The 18857-nt window shown below is 36.3% G+C and overlaps 2 protein-coding genes across 2 annotated transcripts; both read right to left on the bottom strand.

Moving 5' to 3' along the window:
* Positions 1 to 9084: 9084 nt before the first annotated feature.
* On the bottom strand, positions 9085 to 12117 carry LOC117613549. The gene is made up of 7 exons (XM_034342158.1): positions 11851 to 12117; positions 10972 to 11628; positions 10704 to 10868; positions 10360 to 10644; positions 10099 to 10272; positions 9898 to 10005; positions 9085 to 9567 (listed from the first exon to the last, which is right to left on the bottom strand). Exons 1-7 carry the CDS (start codon positions 12115 to 12117, stop codon positions 9085 to 9087), a joined length of 2139 nt encoding a protein of 712 aa, XP_034198049.1.
* A 4902-nt stretch (positions 12118 to 17019) lies between these two features.
* On the bottom strand, positions 17020 to 18432 carry LOC117613548 (protein FAR1-RELATED SEQUENCE 12-like). The gene has a single exon (XM_034342157.1). The coding sequence runs from the start codon at positions 18430 to 18432 to the stop codon at positions 17020 to 17022; it is 1413 nt and encodes a 470-aa protein (XP_034198048.1).
* Between the last annotated feature and the right edge of the window lie 425 nt (positions 18433 to 18857).

Raw genomic sequence — 18857 nt, 5'->3', positions numbered from 1 at the left:
ATCCTATCTCAGGTTCTAGATCATTATTTTAACATTGAGATCTCAAGTAAACAGAGTACATAAAATGTCTCAATCCTATCTCCATCTTCTAGCATCTTCCTTCAAGAACCCAGTGCTTTTGGTTTGAACAATATGCAGTCTCAAGGCCATCAATTTAAAGTCCCATATCATTATCAAGAATGAACAACTCTCAAGCTTCCAACCCTCAAATTCAAATAATAAAAAAAGTAAGAAATTAGCAACGATATATCTGAGAGGGAGAAAGGGGAGAGGTGGGAGAGAGAACAATTCGAAAGAAAAAAAAAACATAATTATAATTTCAAAAAATTACCAAATTCCTATATAAATCCAAAATATTACCAAAAAAAAATAAATAAGGACTTGCGATTCAATACCCAAATCATTAAGCCCTAAATTAAAATAGGACATATAAATCATTTTGTTTGAAAGTCTAGACCAAAATTCAAAGTTGAAATAACAGTTAGAAAGAGAGGGAGAAAATTAGAGTTCTTACCTGCCACAGGGAGGTTGAGAGAAAGCCAGCCATAGAGATCCAGATGAGAGTGAGAAAGAGAAATCATAACTATGAAAACCTAAAAAAAAAACAAAACAAAGAAACCAGCGATGAAGCAGCAGCAACAAGGAAGATACCCAGAACAAAAACCCTCGAAAGGAGAACGAAATAAAGAAGGAGAAGAAGGAGAAGAAAGCATGACCTACTTGAGAGGAGAGGAGATGTGGTCGCCGGCTTCGTCTCATCGTCACAGAAGGAGGGGAGGAGCTGCTGGAGAAGGAATCGAACTCGAAGAGAAATGAGAAACCCAACCCTAAACTTGAAATGTCTCTGACTGAGAGAGCAAGTATTTTTGTATTTTTTATTTGGTTTTACCTACAGCAACCAATTTAACCGGTAACCAACAATCAACGCTTTAATTTACCCACATACCCCAGCTACTCATCCATGCTCCATTTGTTGTTTATGAAGCATGTGCATTGCACATGCCAATTGAGTTGTAAAAAAATTAAAAGAAAACCTGCTATAACAGGTGGAGGGATTGCTCTTCAAAACCAGGAGAACTCTTGCCTGTTGAGGGCTGCGACTCATCCATTTTGCTTNGCTTGAGGATCCTCTTCACTTTGCATGCGCTGCTGCAAAACGCCACTGCTGAATATTGGATCTCCTCCATTGGTGTTCATTTGAAGCTTTCTAAGGTTAGTATTGAGCAATCTCAATTATCTCTTGCTAAGCCCTAACTCATCTCACCTCTTTTTTAAGTTAATTATGTTTATAGGTAAACCTTAATCCCATCTCTCTCTTGCTAAGCCCTAACTAATCTCAAGAATTTGTAAGTTTATTTCTGTTTATGGGTAAACCTTAATCTCAACTAAGTTTTGTACCAAATATGAATTGAATATTGTGTGGGTGGGTAACCTTATTCTAAATTGTAAAATTTGAATGAAATTTAGTAGCATTGTAATTTTATATTTTATACACAGAACAAGCATTGTAAAATTATGCATAAGAATTTCGTTGGATGTATAGAATATGATTTATTGGAGCACGAAAATGCAATTGCATAGGTGTCATGCAATTCATAGCCTCTGTTTGTCAATTGGCATATGTGTTGGCATATTACTTTCCAATTGAGTTTGTTTGGTATGATTGGTGAGAATGCAATTTTATATATGGTTCAATAAAAGTCCGTTTGATAATTGGAATATGAGTAGACATGTTATTATTTAAGTTTATTCGGTATGACTGACTAATATGGAATTATATAGGGTTCATGCAATTTGTTTCTATGATTTGGCAATTGCATTTGAGTTGACATATGTTATGTGGTGAATATTCCTCCATTGATTGGTAGGTATTTACTTAAGGTTTAAAGCACTTAGTTTGAAGTTTTGTAAGGGTAGTATTGAATAATCTCATTTTATCTCTTGATAAACCCTAACCTTTTGTAAAATTAGTATTGCGTAATATGACTTGTGTTTTGCTAAACCTTAACCTCACCTCTTTAAGTTTATTTTTGAAAACGTAAGATGAATTTCATTTTTGCTGGTGGGTAACCTTATTACAAATTGTAAAATAGTCTTTATAGTCAGTAGGCTGAGAACAACCATTAAAAGTGTTTCGTGATGCCTCATAATTATATTGGATATGTAGAAGGTGATATAGCATAGCACGAAAATGCAATTGTCTAGGGGAAATACAATTTCATAGCACCTGGTTGGCAATTGATATATACATGTTATTTTGCGATTGTTTATTTGATAAGACTACTTTTTTTTTTTTTTGGTTTAATATGTTGTGTTCTTGGATGTTCGAACTATGGAATGGATTGAAAGTTTTAAAAAATGCTGGGTTGAAGTTAATTTCGTTCACATATTATTAAAAATTGTAAAATTTCCATGAAAGTAGATAGCATGAGAACAAGCATTCAGATTGGTTTGGATGCTTGAGAATTACGTTGAATGGGAATTTTACAATTTCATATGCAATGCGTAAGGTTCCTGCAATTTCATATCTCCTTTGGCCATTGCATATGAGTCGAAATATTATTTTTCCATTGATATGAGTTGACATGTTGTTATTTGACATAGTTTGACAATTTGCATATGAGTTGACATATTATTATTTTCTATTGAGTTTATTACATATATAAAATGTTTTTCTTGTTTAATGCAGGCTCATCGTTAGTTGAAATTATAAAATGGTGAAAAAGAAAAACGATGTGCATCGTAAGGGCAAAAATCCAAAAACAACAAAAGACAAGTCCAAGATGGTGATTCATCGGAAGACGGGTTATTTTAACTTTCTGTAAGTGTTAAACGGCTGTTCCAGTATATTAAGTATTTTTTATAGGACTAACTAAATGTGAATGTTTTAAATAGGAAAATAAAGGGCGATGAAATGAAGAAGCAAAAAATAGTGGACAAAGTGGATACGAAGGTGATAAATTGTAAACAATACATTTAAATAGAGACGTTACAGCTCACAACTTATAATGAAGTAATTGAATTTTATTATTTTCTTTCTCAGACGAAGAAGGAAATTGCTAATATGTGGCAAAAGTTGGATGCTACTCAAAAAGCAGAGTATGAAACTAAAACACCTTCAACGAACGCCTCGAACAACGGTTGTTTGAAGATAGGCACACGATGCAGTCCCAAGGATATAAAGGACACTATAAATGTTTTAAGTGATGAGAAAAAAGCAGCCATTGAAGAAATGGGATTTGTTTCGTTGTTGGAAATGAAGTGCGGAAAACTGTCTCATTCAATGTGTCGTTTCTTGGTTGATAAATTGAATCCTGCTGAGTCTTCAATCGTGCTACATGGGAAAACATTTAAGATATATGTGGATGACTTCGTGCGCATAATGGGTGTTAAGGATGGAGGAGAGGAAGTTGACTTCACCGGATCCATGGATGACCAACACATTGTAAAGGTGCGAAATTCTTTTTTGGGCGGGAAGAAGCTTTTAAAAAATAATGAGTTGAAGCAGATAATAGTGGGGACAGAAGAAGCAAGTGACTTTTTCAAAGTTGGTTTTGTCATGTATGCTCTATGCACATTGTTATGTCCAACCACTTCCGTGTATGTGAATCTAAAATATCTGCTTCCGTTAAGAGATAGCAAGACAATTGCAAGGAAAAATTGGGCAAGTTATTCTTTGAGATTTTTATTAGACAGTGTCAGGTCATTTAAGGAGAACAATCAGGTTTACATCGGTGGTTGCTTGTTATTCCTTCAATTGTTTTACCTTGATGCTATAGCTCATGGTAGCGTACTTGTGGATAGGTCTGTGCTACCACTCACTGTGTGGGGGAAAGTAGAGACCGAAAAAATGAAGAAGTGGCTACAAAAAAGAGGGGGGTTTGAAAGTGATAAGGTAGTTGTTATGAAAACTGAATATGGAGGCCTCGGAGATGATGCCAAAACAATGACTCACTTTGCTGAAGAGTTAAGTTCAATAAAAAAGGATGTGGCAACTTTGGTGGCCACTATTGCTCGTATGGACGAATCGCTCTCCAAGATTATGTCTGAGTTATCATCAAAAAATGAAGAGAAAGAAAGAACATTGCGCACTCCATGCCCTCATGAACTGGAAGTTAAACTGAATAAGGAAGATGATAACATGTTTAATATGGGGAGTGATGGGGGACAAAAAGACCTTGGAAATGCTAAACCTCCAAAAAGTAGGCCAAACAAAGAAGACGGAACTCCCAACGAGCAAGATGACAATGTGAAAGGATTTGCAACTGTTGATAAAACTTTGACTCCCTCTGTTGAAGTCATCCGTGAGAGAAAACATGCAAAACAACCTCAGAATGAGGTATGATGAGTATTGGTTGTAGCTTGTTTGTATGCATTTTCATATTTTCACATGTTAGTTTACATGTTTGGATGATGACAATTATCGAGTATTTGATTTGCAAAATCATTGTACTATGGATTACGTTGTATTTTTATTTGGTTTTCTCCCAATGTAATAACAAAGTTAGGTGTCCTTATTTTATGCAGATTCTTGATATTATCTAATATATATTTGTTTCAGATATATTGATTTGTAAATGCTATTTCGTAATGATTTGTGGCCACTAGGATAAAATGGGTCACAACGACGTAAAAAGTTTGTTCTTAGAGAATTGTAGTTCAACTTCAACAAGGGATCCGATAGTGACTCGTGCAACAGCGATTAGAAAGCCGGGTCCCCACAAGAGAACTCCTTATGAAGACATAAATGCGTTGAAAGCTAAAGCAAATGCAAAAACCCGACAAGTAATTACTCACGAGCGGATTATGAAAAGATTGAGTGTCGGTCCATTCCGGATGAGCAACGATATTTCTGAAGATGATAGAGATCTACTAAGTTTTGCATTTTGTTGCAATCCATTAGATCCAAAAGTTTGGAGGTATACCCTAAACCAAATTTGTGAAATTAATTTTGATATGTGTTGTCATAATGACATAAGAACAATTGATTAGAACACTTATTTTTTCTGTTTGACAGTGAACTACTCGTTGACACTGGTGTTGTAGCTATAGATCGTCACCATTTTGGAAGCCTTGCCCCTGGGTCGCCTCTCTTTGATGATGTAAGGACTATGAATCGAATATGTATTTAACTACTCATTAGTATATGTTTAGAATGTTGGTATAGGATGCTAACAATTGTGTCTTCTCTTGTAATAGGTAATCAATGTAATGGCAGAATATTTATATGATACCACCTCCACAAAATGGTTCCTACCTACGTATTTTTGGTCGGTAAGTAAATGGATAAGATTATTGAAGGATATTTGTTGGTTAAAAGTGATGTGTTATATTTCATAAAATGCAGGAAGGCGCCAAGTTCGTACGTCCCAGTGATCGTATGACATCATGTGCTAGGACACACAAGCTTTGTCGTCTCGCAAGATTTAATGGGCGACTGAAGGATTGCATGCAGGTGGGTTTCGTATGCAAGCTCCAACAATATAAATTATTGGTGATAATGAATATACCACTTTTTTGCAGATCTATATACCGATGCACGATGATGTAATTGGTCACTGGTTTCTTTTGGTTTGTGACATATTCCATAAGAAAGCTGAAATTTGGGATAGTTTACCTGATGGGCGTCACAATAAGAAACGCGAGAACGATTGCCATATTAGTGTAAGTGGAGAAGCTTTTGTTCAATGCAATTATAAGTATTTGTTTTGCTCAATGTTACTAATGTCGACTATGTTCTTGTGTATGCAACAGTTGTTGTACCTAGACTCCGTTTTTCATGATGACATATTGTCGGTATTTGGGACGGGGTGGACGTTCTCCTCCTTTTCTTTTGTGTCCCCATTGGATGCCAATCCCATCCAACCTAATGGTGTGGATTGTGGCATTTTTGTCATAAGACACATGCAACATTATCGTCAATTGTGGTATGACCGGGTATGCATTGCGCACGTGCTATTTTTATGGTATAAATGTTTAATACGTAATGAAATGCTAAAGTTTTTTTGTTGTTGTTGTTGGTTGCAGTACGACTCTAATGTCCAACGAATGCGACTTGCTATTGAGTTGCTCCGAAATGAAAAAAATCAATTGCGTGATGCGATAATACGTGAAGCATTGAAACTGATGGAAAATGGATCTGATTTTATGGCAAAGGGGAACAAGATTGGTAATGTTGAGGTTAAAGACAAGGATGTGGCGGATGTCACCGTTAGAAAAAAGAGGGTTTATATTCAGAAACAAAAAAAATCAGCAGTGACTATACCACAAACACGTACAGGCCGCGGTCAGCCTAGACCTCGGCGCCGCTAACAAGGTTAGGTAATGGGACTCTAATGACTGACCAGTATATATTTTTGTGAGCTTAGATCTAATGCTGCGATGGTATTGGTTTTGGTGCATACCCTATATTTTTGGAAGGAGGGTGACCATGATATAACATGACAACTTGTTTGTTTTTTGTAAAGTGGTTTTCAAAGGCTTGTGACCGTGGTTAGGTAGGAAACCTTTTTTTGTACATCTACGTCGAATGTCCTATTTGGTGTCATTTTTTCGGTTTCCATATTATAGATTATGACTAGCACAGGGTGCGAAAATGTAACAGAGGATGTCAAAATGCACTTTGGTGAAGTTAATATGTTAACTTTGTTGGGTAATCATATGTACGAACAATTGATGAAGTTAATATGTTAACTTTATTTTGTGCTGCTAGGCTTGGTTTTGTTTATATTGCAATTTATGACGGTCATTCCAATATTTTGGTGTTCAGCAAATTTACCATATTTGGTGACAGTAATTGCCAAATGACGGAACTGTAAATTATTGTTTCTGGAATCCAATTGCATTTCAATGTGCAATTACTGCCTTTTGTTTGGCAATTGACAAACAGTACAATGTATTTGTCTTTCACATGTGCGAAATCCTACGGCCCGTTTCGTAATTGGTAAACTACAGTAGCCAATTCCTGCCTCCTGTTCAATTTTTCTCCCTTTACATGATTGAAGTACCCACAAGTCAAAACAATGACTTTTAGTGCAAATCACAGAAAACCTAAAGAACAGATTTTTTTTTACTTTATATTTAAATATTAAAAAAAATGACCACATCGCATTATGTAAAACCCAAGTCATATAATTCACGCATGTAAGGATTTCGTTTACTAATTTGTGGAATGCCTATGTCCATAATAGTGTACTTTTCATGCTTAGTGTTCCCCCTATTTGTTCTTATAAGGACACGGACCCAATTTATTCCACCAAGGTCCATGCTGACCCTATTCTTATACAAGAGTTCCTTGTTCTTGCAAATGATGGTATTGCGAGATTAAGGATTACTTTTACAATGTAATAGAACGAGTATGTCCATTTTAGTATAATACGAATCCTGAATGTTGTAACCACCACCTTGGTTACAAGGATGAAGACTACATTTACTCCTCAACTGGAAGTTCATTTTTCTTTGTATTGGGGGTCATTTTTCTTTGTATTAGATGTCCTTATCTTTGTAAATTACAATATTACAATTCACTGGATGGATTTTACAATCTTCTGGAACATAACTATCCATAAAAGAGTAATACGAGACCTTAATATTGTAAACATCCGAGTTTACAAGTATAAGGACCTAGTTTACCTTTCGAATGTTCCCCTTTACCCTAATATTGTACTACATGCCTTTATCTTTGTAAATTATGATATTACAAGAGTAAGGATAACTTTTACAATCTTGTGGAACATGACTGTCCTAAACAGAGTAATCTAAGACCTTAAAATTGTAAACATTTGTGTTTACACGTATAAGGACCCAATTTACTTTCCTAATGTCCCTAGTTACCTTAATATTGTACTAGACGTCATTCTCTTTGTAAATTACAATATTACAACATTAAGGATGTGTTTTACAATCTTCTAGAACATAACTATCCATAAAAGAGTAATACGAGACCTTAATATTGTAAACATGCGTGTTTACAAGTATAGAGACCCAATTTAACTTCTGAATGTTCCACTTTACCTTATACATGTCCTTTTTTTTGTAAATTACGATATTACACGATTAAGAATTGATTTTATAATATAATGGAACACAAATGTCCAATACTGTAATACGAGTCATTCCTATTGTAAACTCATTTGTTTTCAAGGATAAGGACGTAATTTACTTCTCTACTATCCCACCTTAGTTTTATACATTTATTTTTTTCTTTAATTATAAATGAAAGATATGTTTACAAAATATTAACAGAGGACAAAAATTGCATTTTATTGAACCTAAATAAAATATAAACTTTGGGGTTACAAAACAATTTGGAAGGGGAAATGAAAACCTGTGGAAAACCAAGCCAAAAGTTAAGAAAATAGGCATAGATGGCCGTTTACAATTTCAAACAGACGGTTTGTCAATTGTATTATTGTAATTCAATTTCCATCACACTGTTTGTCAATTGCATTATTAATCTTCAATTTCCATGACACTGTTTGTCAATTGCATTCTTCATGTTCAAGTTCCATACTCTGTTTGTCAATTTCATTATTCATGTTCAATTTCCAACAAGTTCCTTCACACTTTCTCAATTGCATTATTCTGGATCAATTTCCATGACACTGTTTGTCAATTGCATTCTTCATGTTCTATTTCCATCACACTGTTTGTCAATTTCATTATTCATGTTCAATTTCCAACAAGTTCCATCACACTTTGTCAATTGCATTATTCTGGATCAATTTCCATGACACTGTTTGTCAATTGCATTATTGTTGTTCAATTTCCATGACACCATTTGTCAATTGCATTATTCGTGTTCAATTTCGAACTCACTGTTTGTCAATTCAATTATTTCCTTTTCCTGCTAGACGAGGCAATCTATCAGTGCCTTTTCCATCTAATGGTCACTTCCTTTCAAATGAACTCATTCAATCCATTCACAAACAACAGACGATCGTATTTCACATCATTATAAAATAAGTTTGTAGCATCAAGTTACATAAGCTACCAGTTAACATCTACCACAATTTCATATGATCTAACTTATGTCTCACAATTTTATGAACGTATAATACAAAGACAAAATACCCATAACACATTTTATGTTTTCTTCCTTAGCCTTAGCCTCTTACTAATAGGGTGTGGTTCTGGTTCTGGTTCCGGCAAAGAGGTCTTGCGTTTCTGTGGTGATGCTTTGCCTTTTCCTTTAATCGCCACAGCTCCTTTTCCTTTGGTGTTAGGGGGTGGTGGCTTGGTTGTGGTCTCCTCCACTAATACCTCATCTTCCTCGTCCTCCTGGTCATTTTCATCCCCGTCCCCGTTTTCCTCGACGTCCTCATCCTCCACGTTTTCGTCATCCTCCTCATCCTCCACGTTTTCCTCATCATCCTCCTCATCCTCCTCATCCTCCTCATCCTCCACGTTTTCCTCATCTTCCTCATCCTCCTCATCCTCCACGTTTTCCTCATCCTCCTCACCATCCTCACTTGATGTCTGAAAACCGTTATCGTTCTCCTCGTCATCTTCCGCATCAGCAATTTCTTTTCTACCAAGGGGGTTATCATTGTGTTGAGTGTGTGTCCCCTACAAAACCAAAGTCATAACATTTGATGATTACTGCAATTATAAATGTCGCATAATCTTTAATTTAAAATAAAATAACAAGTACGGCACATAACCATCATAACTACTCTCCCGCATTACATCAACAGCAGCATAAACATATTTTTTTGTATGCTTACAAACCCAATTCACATAAATTATCAATCCTCTGCATATAATTCTAATTAAAGGCATTGTATTTGCGATAATATCACGCATATTTGCCACAATATATAACGAGTGGAGTTTGAATTCATATTGCCACAATATTAATTTGAAAAAACTCTTACAAGCAATTCAATTCAACATTACCTGTCGAAGCTCACTTATGATTGTCCTAGCAGCCATGCATTTACTGAAGAGCAATGAATTTAGGCCACTAATCATATCCAATAGTTCTGTTGCCGTCGATGCACTTACCTATAGTACAAACAAGTTATGTGTAAACTAAGTTAATATATTTGTGTAGTTTCGATTTCAACATTTAAATCCAATCCTTAACCCCAAACTTACATATTTCACATCCTCCGGAAGTGGTAAGCACGTGCTAGACTTGCCTCTTGGGATATCCAACACTTCACAATCATTTGCGTCCCCCCATCCCACCACTTGAACACTCCAAGAAGGAATTTTAATTTCACTAGCTTGAAAGTTCGGACCAACAGAGCACACACCTTCTTTTGCACTCTGCATAGTGATGTCATATGAAATAAATATTTTTTTGCATAATGCAAAACTATATTATGAAGGACCATTATCAAAGGTAAAACTTACATTATTGATGACAGTTGGATAATGCTTATATCTGACATACTCATTTCGAAAGAGTACATAATTAGTGGATTCAGCCAACCAGTCCTCTGCATTAAAGCCTTTAAGTGATGCTTTAATTTCTTGGTCCGAAGCAAGTACTTTCATGACTTTAATCATGGTTGTAGGGGTCTTTTCGGGACTCGTGGCTCTGCTGTACCTAAGCTTTGCATAGATACCCTTTCTCCTAAATACCAAGCATAACCGGCTGGTCCTTGTAGTAGAATCCTTTTTTTGGTCATAGGAATGCTTTTTTTGACATAATCATGTAGGTTCGCATCATCGATTCCCCACGGATGCCAATTCACTTGATCAGTACTGATATATCGGAGTGTTGTCCTAAACTGTTCCAAGTTGTGGGATGTTCCCCGCACATCTGGGGCAGATAACCAACGAAATGCCCGCGGAAACAAATCCACATTATTCAATGGTCGAGTTAAAGCAAGTGGCTTCAAGTACTCGCAAGCCCATACCTATAAACCAAAAACGTACAACCGTTGTTAGCTATGACAACAACATTACCACATCACAAGCAATTGTAATAATCATTAAATCGACCAACATAAAATGACTCACCTCCCATGCTCGCCAATAACCTCCTGTGCTTGCCACTAGCCCTCGAGAAAGAGCATCCATTGACAGATACAAGCATGCCAACCCAGCCCCTCCCCTATTATAGTCTTTAATTTCCTCAATTTTAGCCAGGCTTGGCATGTAATATAAATATACAGAATCACTCTTATCATTGCACAAACTGCTGCCAAGCACTGCAAGAATGAAGACACGTGTTAACTGGTCTTCTTGTTCAGGGGTTTGAGGCTTCCACCTCTTGTACAAATTGACAATGTCCCTGTATTTCATCTTGGCATTAAGGATGCTTCGAATGGGGTCCCCAAAAAGCCTCACCACCTCCTCAGTTTTGGTATGAGCCTCCATGTCATACTGTAAAGACTTCCCAGACACGGGTAAACCCGTTATGGCACTGAAGTCCTTTGGGGTCATGGTAAGCTCCCCGACCTCATCTAGATGGAATGTATGGGTTGTGTCCCACCACCGCTCCGCCAATGCCATGAGGAGGTGTTTGTCTCTTCTTCCCTTTGTTCCAAGTAAAATTGCAAAGTCTGAAAACCCCACAGAAGCTACTTTCTCCTTAACTCGAGGAGGCAATTCGTGCCGATACCATAAACCACAAAGTGTGTTGTTTCCGCATCCCTTAATGTGCGTCAAAGTATTCTGCAAGTATTAATAATAGCATTAGATGGAAGTACAAGGCGGCAAACTTTGTGTTCAGTAAGTGCATATATCTTAAGTTCATCCAATTGTCATACAATAGGCAGGTAATTACATATGTGAAATCCAATTGCGCACACTTTAAATGCAATTGGATTGATGAACCATCCAATTGGTAGACAGTATTCAGGTAATTGTAAGTGTGGCATGCAATTGGATATTTACCTTATAAGATAAATGGTCAGTGACATTGACATGTAGCACAGGATCCGATGAGTTGTGGTTCTTGTGTGTGTATCGCCTCACGCCAAACAAAGGGTGATCAGCAGGATTTGAGTGGTATGATGTGGAACTGGAACCCCGCTCACTGGTTACAGCAGAACTGTTGTTGTTTCCCTTTGCTGCCTTGTTCCGTGCCACCGGCATAGTTACACCTTTGCCTTTGCAGCGTTTTTGGGAAGTTGTCTTATTCGTCGAGGGCTTCTTCCCCATATTCACAACTGAAAGGCCAAAAAAAAATACAAAACTGGTAAAGAAAAAATAATAACAATGATACCAAAAACCGAGGGAATAGAAGGCAATACAAATGTCAAGTGGAATTGGGCCTTGGACATAATCCCAAAACCCAATCTTAAAGTCCTAAAACAATGGCTCACAATTTGCCATCATGGGCAGCATGACATAATATTTGCAACAGAGAAGTATCCCTATGAACCAAAAACAAAGAAGAAAACACATCATCTTGGTTTTTGTAATCTATTTTAAACTAGACTATATACTGTTACCTGCTTCTCTCTCTGTCACTTCATTGCCAATTTTTTTTAATTTTTTTTTTTTTTTTTTTTGGTAATCAGAAACATAATTGGATTAAGAAGAGAACAGTACAATACAAGAGACAAGTTGTCCACTAGTCTAGCTATACTAGGTAAACAACTTCACCAACATACATGGCACTAGACGAACAAAACTTGTAGTGGACAGCAGATTTCCATTTGCCAAAGGGGCTTGCCATTTGCCAAAAGGCTAGATCAGAAATTATCATTATTCTTAATATGTTCAAAACAATATTGGAATCACCTGAGAAAACATTTGAATATACTCTTCCCTTGAAAAATAAAAAATTAACTATCATGAATGTACAGGCATCATACATTTTAAGTTCCAAGGGATATAGGAATCACGCCACTAAGTGTGAAAAATTTTGAAATTGACAAACTAGGGACATCAAACTTGAAAAACAATATAACTCGCACATTTCGTACATTGCAAGCCTCTCTCTCTCTCAATTTTTTGCGAGTTCATGTTTTATGGAAATTTGTTTGACCGAGTCTTACTAGAAAATATCTGATGACTAAATACACACATGCAAATTGATACACGGTGCAGCCTTATTCAACTGGAAAACAACCCAGTTTATGTATTTCAAAAAAAGCAACCATCTTAAGCACAATAGCATAGTTTTTGAAAGTTTCCCTTTAAGAAGAACCAAGTATTTCAAAACATCTCCTCAATATTTTTCTTGTCCCCTTCACTTCACTTATTGGAACTTAGTTAAATAATAATAATAAAAGATTAAAATAAGCAGTATAAACCCTTATGCATATTACAGCAGAGCAGACCCACTAGTTATTTCCAATAATACAAATTGTCACAGAATTAAGCATGATAACAATGCATCATATGATACATGAATGCCTACTCGGAAGAGTACAAACACACAGAAAAATGAGAGTCTCAAACTCTGAAAGAGGCATTTCATCAACCACTGCAGTCAAGCACAACCTCGTGATCAAAGTTCATATCAAAATGAAGAAATGCTGAAATAAAAATTTGGACAAATGGAAAAAAATGACAGACAAAAATCTAAAATCTCAAAATGAAAATCAAATTATCACATAATTAAGTATCATACCAATGCATCATATGATACATGAATGCCTACTCGGAAGAGTACAAACACATAGAAAAATGAGAGTCTCAAACTCTGAAAGAGGCATTTCATCAACCATTGCAGTCAAGCACAACCTCGTGATCAAAGTTCATATAAAAATGAAGACTTGCCGAAAAAAAAATTTTGACAAATGGAAAGAAATGACAGACACAAATCTAAAATCGCAACATGAAAATCAAATTGTCACAGAATTAAGTATCATAAAAATGCATCATATGATACATGAATGCCTACTCGGAATGCACTGCCAGCTGCATGATATCTAAAAGGAATTCGAAACTAATCCTACAAAGACATGGGCTTACAACGGGATCTAAAATTAAAGCAATGACTTCATAGGAGGATCATTTCAAGTATCTCACAAGATGACATAATATCTCCATATAATCCGCTGAGGAGGCATTATTTACAGAACTGGCTCCACTCTAATAGATGGGTTCTACACGCAAGACACGTGAGGCAAATTTTCTAATACATAAAAGCATACATTCAATTCAATGTACCAAAAGATCATAATATGTTTATAACTTGCAGAAAATCCTGACTTCATGCTGATACAGATCATAACTATATCATGTCATACAAAGGCTCCTCCTGGTAGTGATATACGCACAAATCATGATGACAAGGCAATCCTTTGATCTTAAAATAATGTACATAACTTTCTGTGAATCAAAGTTCTAGCATGGGAGATCAACTTAGAGATGCCAGGTAAGTTTGTGCAGTCAAAAATTTATTTTCTTCCCCCATATTTTCTCTCATTAGCAAAATAAAATATGGAGATATGAGTCATACATACACTAGCCGTAGTTTGAACTCAAAAAAATGTTAAAAAATGGAAAAAAAAAATGACAGAAAAAAATCTAAAATTGCAAAATGAAAATCAAATTTCAGTAAGGGCAGCCATGGCAGCAAGTGATTAAAAAGCCTTGAAAATTTCGAGCACATAAAAGGATAACTCACTGAAAAGTTTGAAGCTTTGCGAGTTGGACAAGTAAACGTGCAAGAGTTTGCGAAGTTGAAGAACTCCTGGAGGTGCCTGTGAATGTCATGAAGGTGAGGACCTCAAGGCCAATCTAAAAAGTAAAACCCAATACACCCAGTTCTAACTAGACCTAAAATCTGATCAATACACCCAATCCTACTGAACCACCAGCTACAGCATGAAAAAAAGGTGCAAATCCATACCTTGACTGCCAAAAGTGGTGGCTGGACGACGGAGAACGACGGCCGTGAAATTCAAGGAAAAATCTGCCTGTTTTCGAGATATTCCGGGGCTTGGAAGACCGGAAGGGGCGTCGCAGGCTCGGGGTGTGACGGCGATGTCTGGCCGGACGTTTTGAGTCTGGTCTTGAGGGTTGGGGTGGTCGGCGTCAGTGGTTATGGAGGTTTGGAGGTGCGGCGCTGTGTGAAAAATTGAAGGGGCTTGGGGCTGGGTCGCGGAGAGATCGAGAGAAAGAGAGAGAGAAGAAAGTAAGATATAAAAATCTGATTTGCAGAAATTACGCCATTGCCCCTCAACATAATTTGACCGTATATTTTTCGTTACGACTCGGATTCGAGCCAACGTGTCTACGGACTCGTTTCAACGTCCTCTGCGCAACGGTAGAATGGAAATTTTCAAATTCCTTCCCGAACAAAAGTCAACTTTTTCTCTAATAAAATATTATAGGGGCAAATAGTCTTTTCCTTAAATAAATTAATTTTACAAAAGTAATTAAAGTTTGGGTTGTTACAGAAATCAAATACCAAAGAAGCCCTAAAATTTCAACCAAACAATTCCTTTTTGTTGCAATGGAGGTTTTACTAAAACTGTGCGTTTTGAATTTGTTTACAAACCTTTTGTGTCTTTTGCTTTTTTCAAATATATTTCTCTTCACATTAAACCCCAAATTCTTTTATTCCTCACTCGCATATGTGTAGCTCTAATCCTCCTGTGAATTTACGAAACATCCTACTCCATTTCGATTGTATGACTAATTGGATAATATTAGGGTTTGAAATTGAATATTACATTTATTACTTAAATGTACTGGAATGTTAAGCTTCAAACAGATTTACTAATTTAGTTTCATTATATTTTATTATTTATAATTTTTCTTCTAAAAGACTTATTCATCATTGCTGGAAGGCTTACCTTTGCAGGACCAAAGTTACCTAGCATCAATGCAAAGCCTGTAAAAACTTTGGTATTATTTAAATTGTAAGGGAGATTGGTTATGTAAATTTTTTGGGTAATAAGTAATTTTTTTTGCTTCTAGTCTTTTAAATATTGCTGGATCCGCCGCTGCGGGTATATATATATATATATATATATACAACTATACATATATGTGTAAAACACATGTATATAAGTACATTATAGTATATATGTATGTAAGTATAAATATAATATAATATATACATATAATAATAATAAATAAATAAATATTAATAATACTAATAATACAAATAATCATATAAGATATACATCTTATACATTTGCAAGCATGAGATCAGTTAATTCTCCCTTTCCACATGAATTTAGTAGTACCCTCCTAAGGAGGTGTTATGCTGAGCTCGGTATTAACAATCTCATATAAGAGTACGACTCGATGAAACAAACATGGTACTAAATTTAGTGAAGGCGAAGCCAAGCCAACCTTGTATAACAAACGACCTTTACTCCTCTCATATTCCAAATGAATCTGGTGAGTCGGACATAACTTAAGGTAGTCATGAGGTTTAGTTGTTTTTCTTTTTTCTTTTTTTTTGGAACAAAATTTAAAGCCACATTGTAATAATTGTATGCCTTACCATAAACAATACAAATTGATATTTACAGAATGTTGTGCGAAAATATTTGTTTGAACCTAATTAATAGATTCAAATTATTCCAAGTTAAACATGCAAGTGCACATTGTGAACAAAAACGCACATATTAAAAAATAGTAAAGCGTGCAAGTAAAGGATTTTGTCCACAAAGATTGGTTGTTAACTATGTCAAATTTGTAGTTTAACAAACACTAAGAATGACTATATCTGACTAAATTATGAAAGTTTGATGGTGAAAACATTCTAAATTGGACAATGAAAGCGACACGCAGCCAATGTGTAATTGCCATTTCATGTTGCAAAATCATATTTACTGTTCAGCAATTTCCAAAGAACTCTGCCCTATCATTTTTCCCATTTTTCATTTATCTTCATAATTAAGCACCTAAGCTAAATATGAAAAACAATGGAATTTATTGCATCTACCCATTCTAATCATGCAAATGCATAATAAAATATCAATATTAATGTATCAAAACTCCTACATGTAGCATTAACATAGATACAAAATAACACTAATGATATATGTCATGCCAAAAGTTGGGGAAATACATGAACAATATGGTTGTAGTGAATATTTCGTACATAAAACCTAAACCATATATATAGTGGAAGTACTACAATCCATGTCATTTTATTGGGGTGAATGGAACCCAAAATCTATTACGATCCCTACGTGGCGAGGCTTGTGTGTCAAATTGTGATTCCAATACACTATACTCGGGTGTGTCAAAGGTGAAACCATCAGAGGTGTAATGAGTGGAGCCACTAGACACTTCGCCACATGAGAAGCCCGAGTTAGGGGGGGTATAAGAAGAGGACAACATCTTAGTCCCATGCACAGCACTCGAGGAGGAATAAAATGTTATGTTCCCAACAGTTGTATCATCTTCTGGTCCAAAACTAGAAAGAATATCGCTCATGTCACTTGTATAACCCCTTTTCCGCTTACCTCCCTCACCAACAATGAGATTTGGACAGTTTCTTTTGTTGTGACCAGTAACCTTGCACTCTCCGCATTGTGGGGCCTTTTTGCCTTTGCTTCCCGTTGTTTGCTTTCCTTTTGTCTTAGCAACTATGGGGTCTCTTACAACATTATTATGGCATCCTAGTTTAAGACTAGTTTGCTCATGTTGCTCCTTCCATGTCTCAACCAAAGTATTTAATCTCCCACATTCAGCCTTTAGCCTCTTGTAAGCGACTTCTGTTTGTGACCCATAAAAACAAAGCTTGTTAAAATCAACGCTTAATGACCCAAACCTAGCCATTTGAATAGTTTCGTGGGGAACATCATCAGACTTGACTACAATTTCACTCCCACGTCTTGCATCCTTTGTCCATCTCTTCATTATTAAGGTCGGAAGTATTTCATCCATATGCTCACATTTCATGACTCCAAACATATGACAACACGGAATTCCACTGGATTCAAATAATTTGCACGAACATTGCAGATGTTGCTCTTTCGTGTAGTACACAACAGTCCATTTCTCAACGGGTCTTCCAAATTTGGAAAATGTGTAAACACGAGGATCTTCATTGTTTCTTACGGGTTGCACGAGAATTAATTTTGCCTCCTTGTTTATCTCATTTCTTATCAACTTGTAAATGTCGTGAGTGAAAATAGAAGCTGCATGTTCCTCTAGTGATCGAAGGTGCGTGCGAAGGAGTGGATGTGAATGGTTGGAATCAAAGTCATCCTTCACATTCTCATTTCTCAACCTCAATAACGATCTTTCAATCCGTGGAATACACTCCACTAACCTCATGCCTCTACCAATTCCATCCTTCAAGTTCTTATGCATACCCTCGACACGTTGTGTGGTGGTATTCCCACCAAAAAAATGCCCCGAGCAGTATGCTTCAGCCCATCGTTTCCGTTTACGATACATCATCTCGATCCAATCGCCTTTTAGATCATACGTATCTATCATTTGCTGCCAATGTTGTTCGAAAGCTACTGGTGTCAAACCACCATGCACACAATAGCTAAACTCCCTTACTATTTCTGGGTTATTCACATTGGTGTTCACATTCCTCATGATGTGCCATGTATATAAACGCGGGAAAAACTTCATCAATCGCTACGCGCATTGCATCATCCCCGTCCATGACAATAGATACAGGCTTCTTGTCCTTCATAGAAGTCAAAAAAGTTCTGAGTACCCAACGATATGTATCAGCAGTCTCATCAACAAGAAATGCACAACCAAAAACTGTAGTCGCGTTATGGTTGTTTACACCAACAAACACCACTAAAGGCTTGTCATATACATTGGTTTTGTACGTGCTATCAAGTATCACCACATCCCCAAAGCAACAATAATCGTGTAGAGATTGAGAGTCTCTCCAAAACAAATTTGCCAATCTATTCTCCTCATCTACACTAAACATGCAAAAAAATTTCGGGTCCGCTATTGCCTTGCCATTCATGTAGCTTATTGCTGCTTGTGCATCACCATCCAAT

The sequence above is a fragment of the Prunus dulcis genome, unplaced genomic scaffold (genome assembly GCF_902201215.1).
Source record: "Prunus dulcis unplaced genomic scaffold, ALMONDv2, whole genome shotgun sequence".
Taxonomy (NCBI): Eukaryota; Viridiplantae; Streptophyta; class Magnoliopsida; order Rosales; family Rosaceae; genus Prunus; species Prunus dulcis.
Note: the sequence above shows the minus strand (reverse complement) of the source record. Positions and strands in the feature narration are given on the sequence as shown.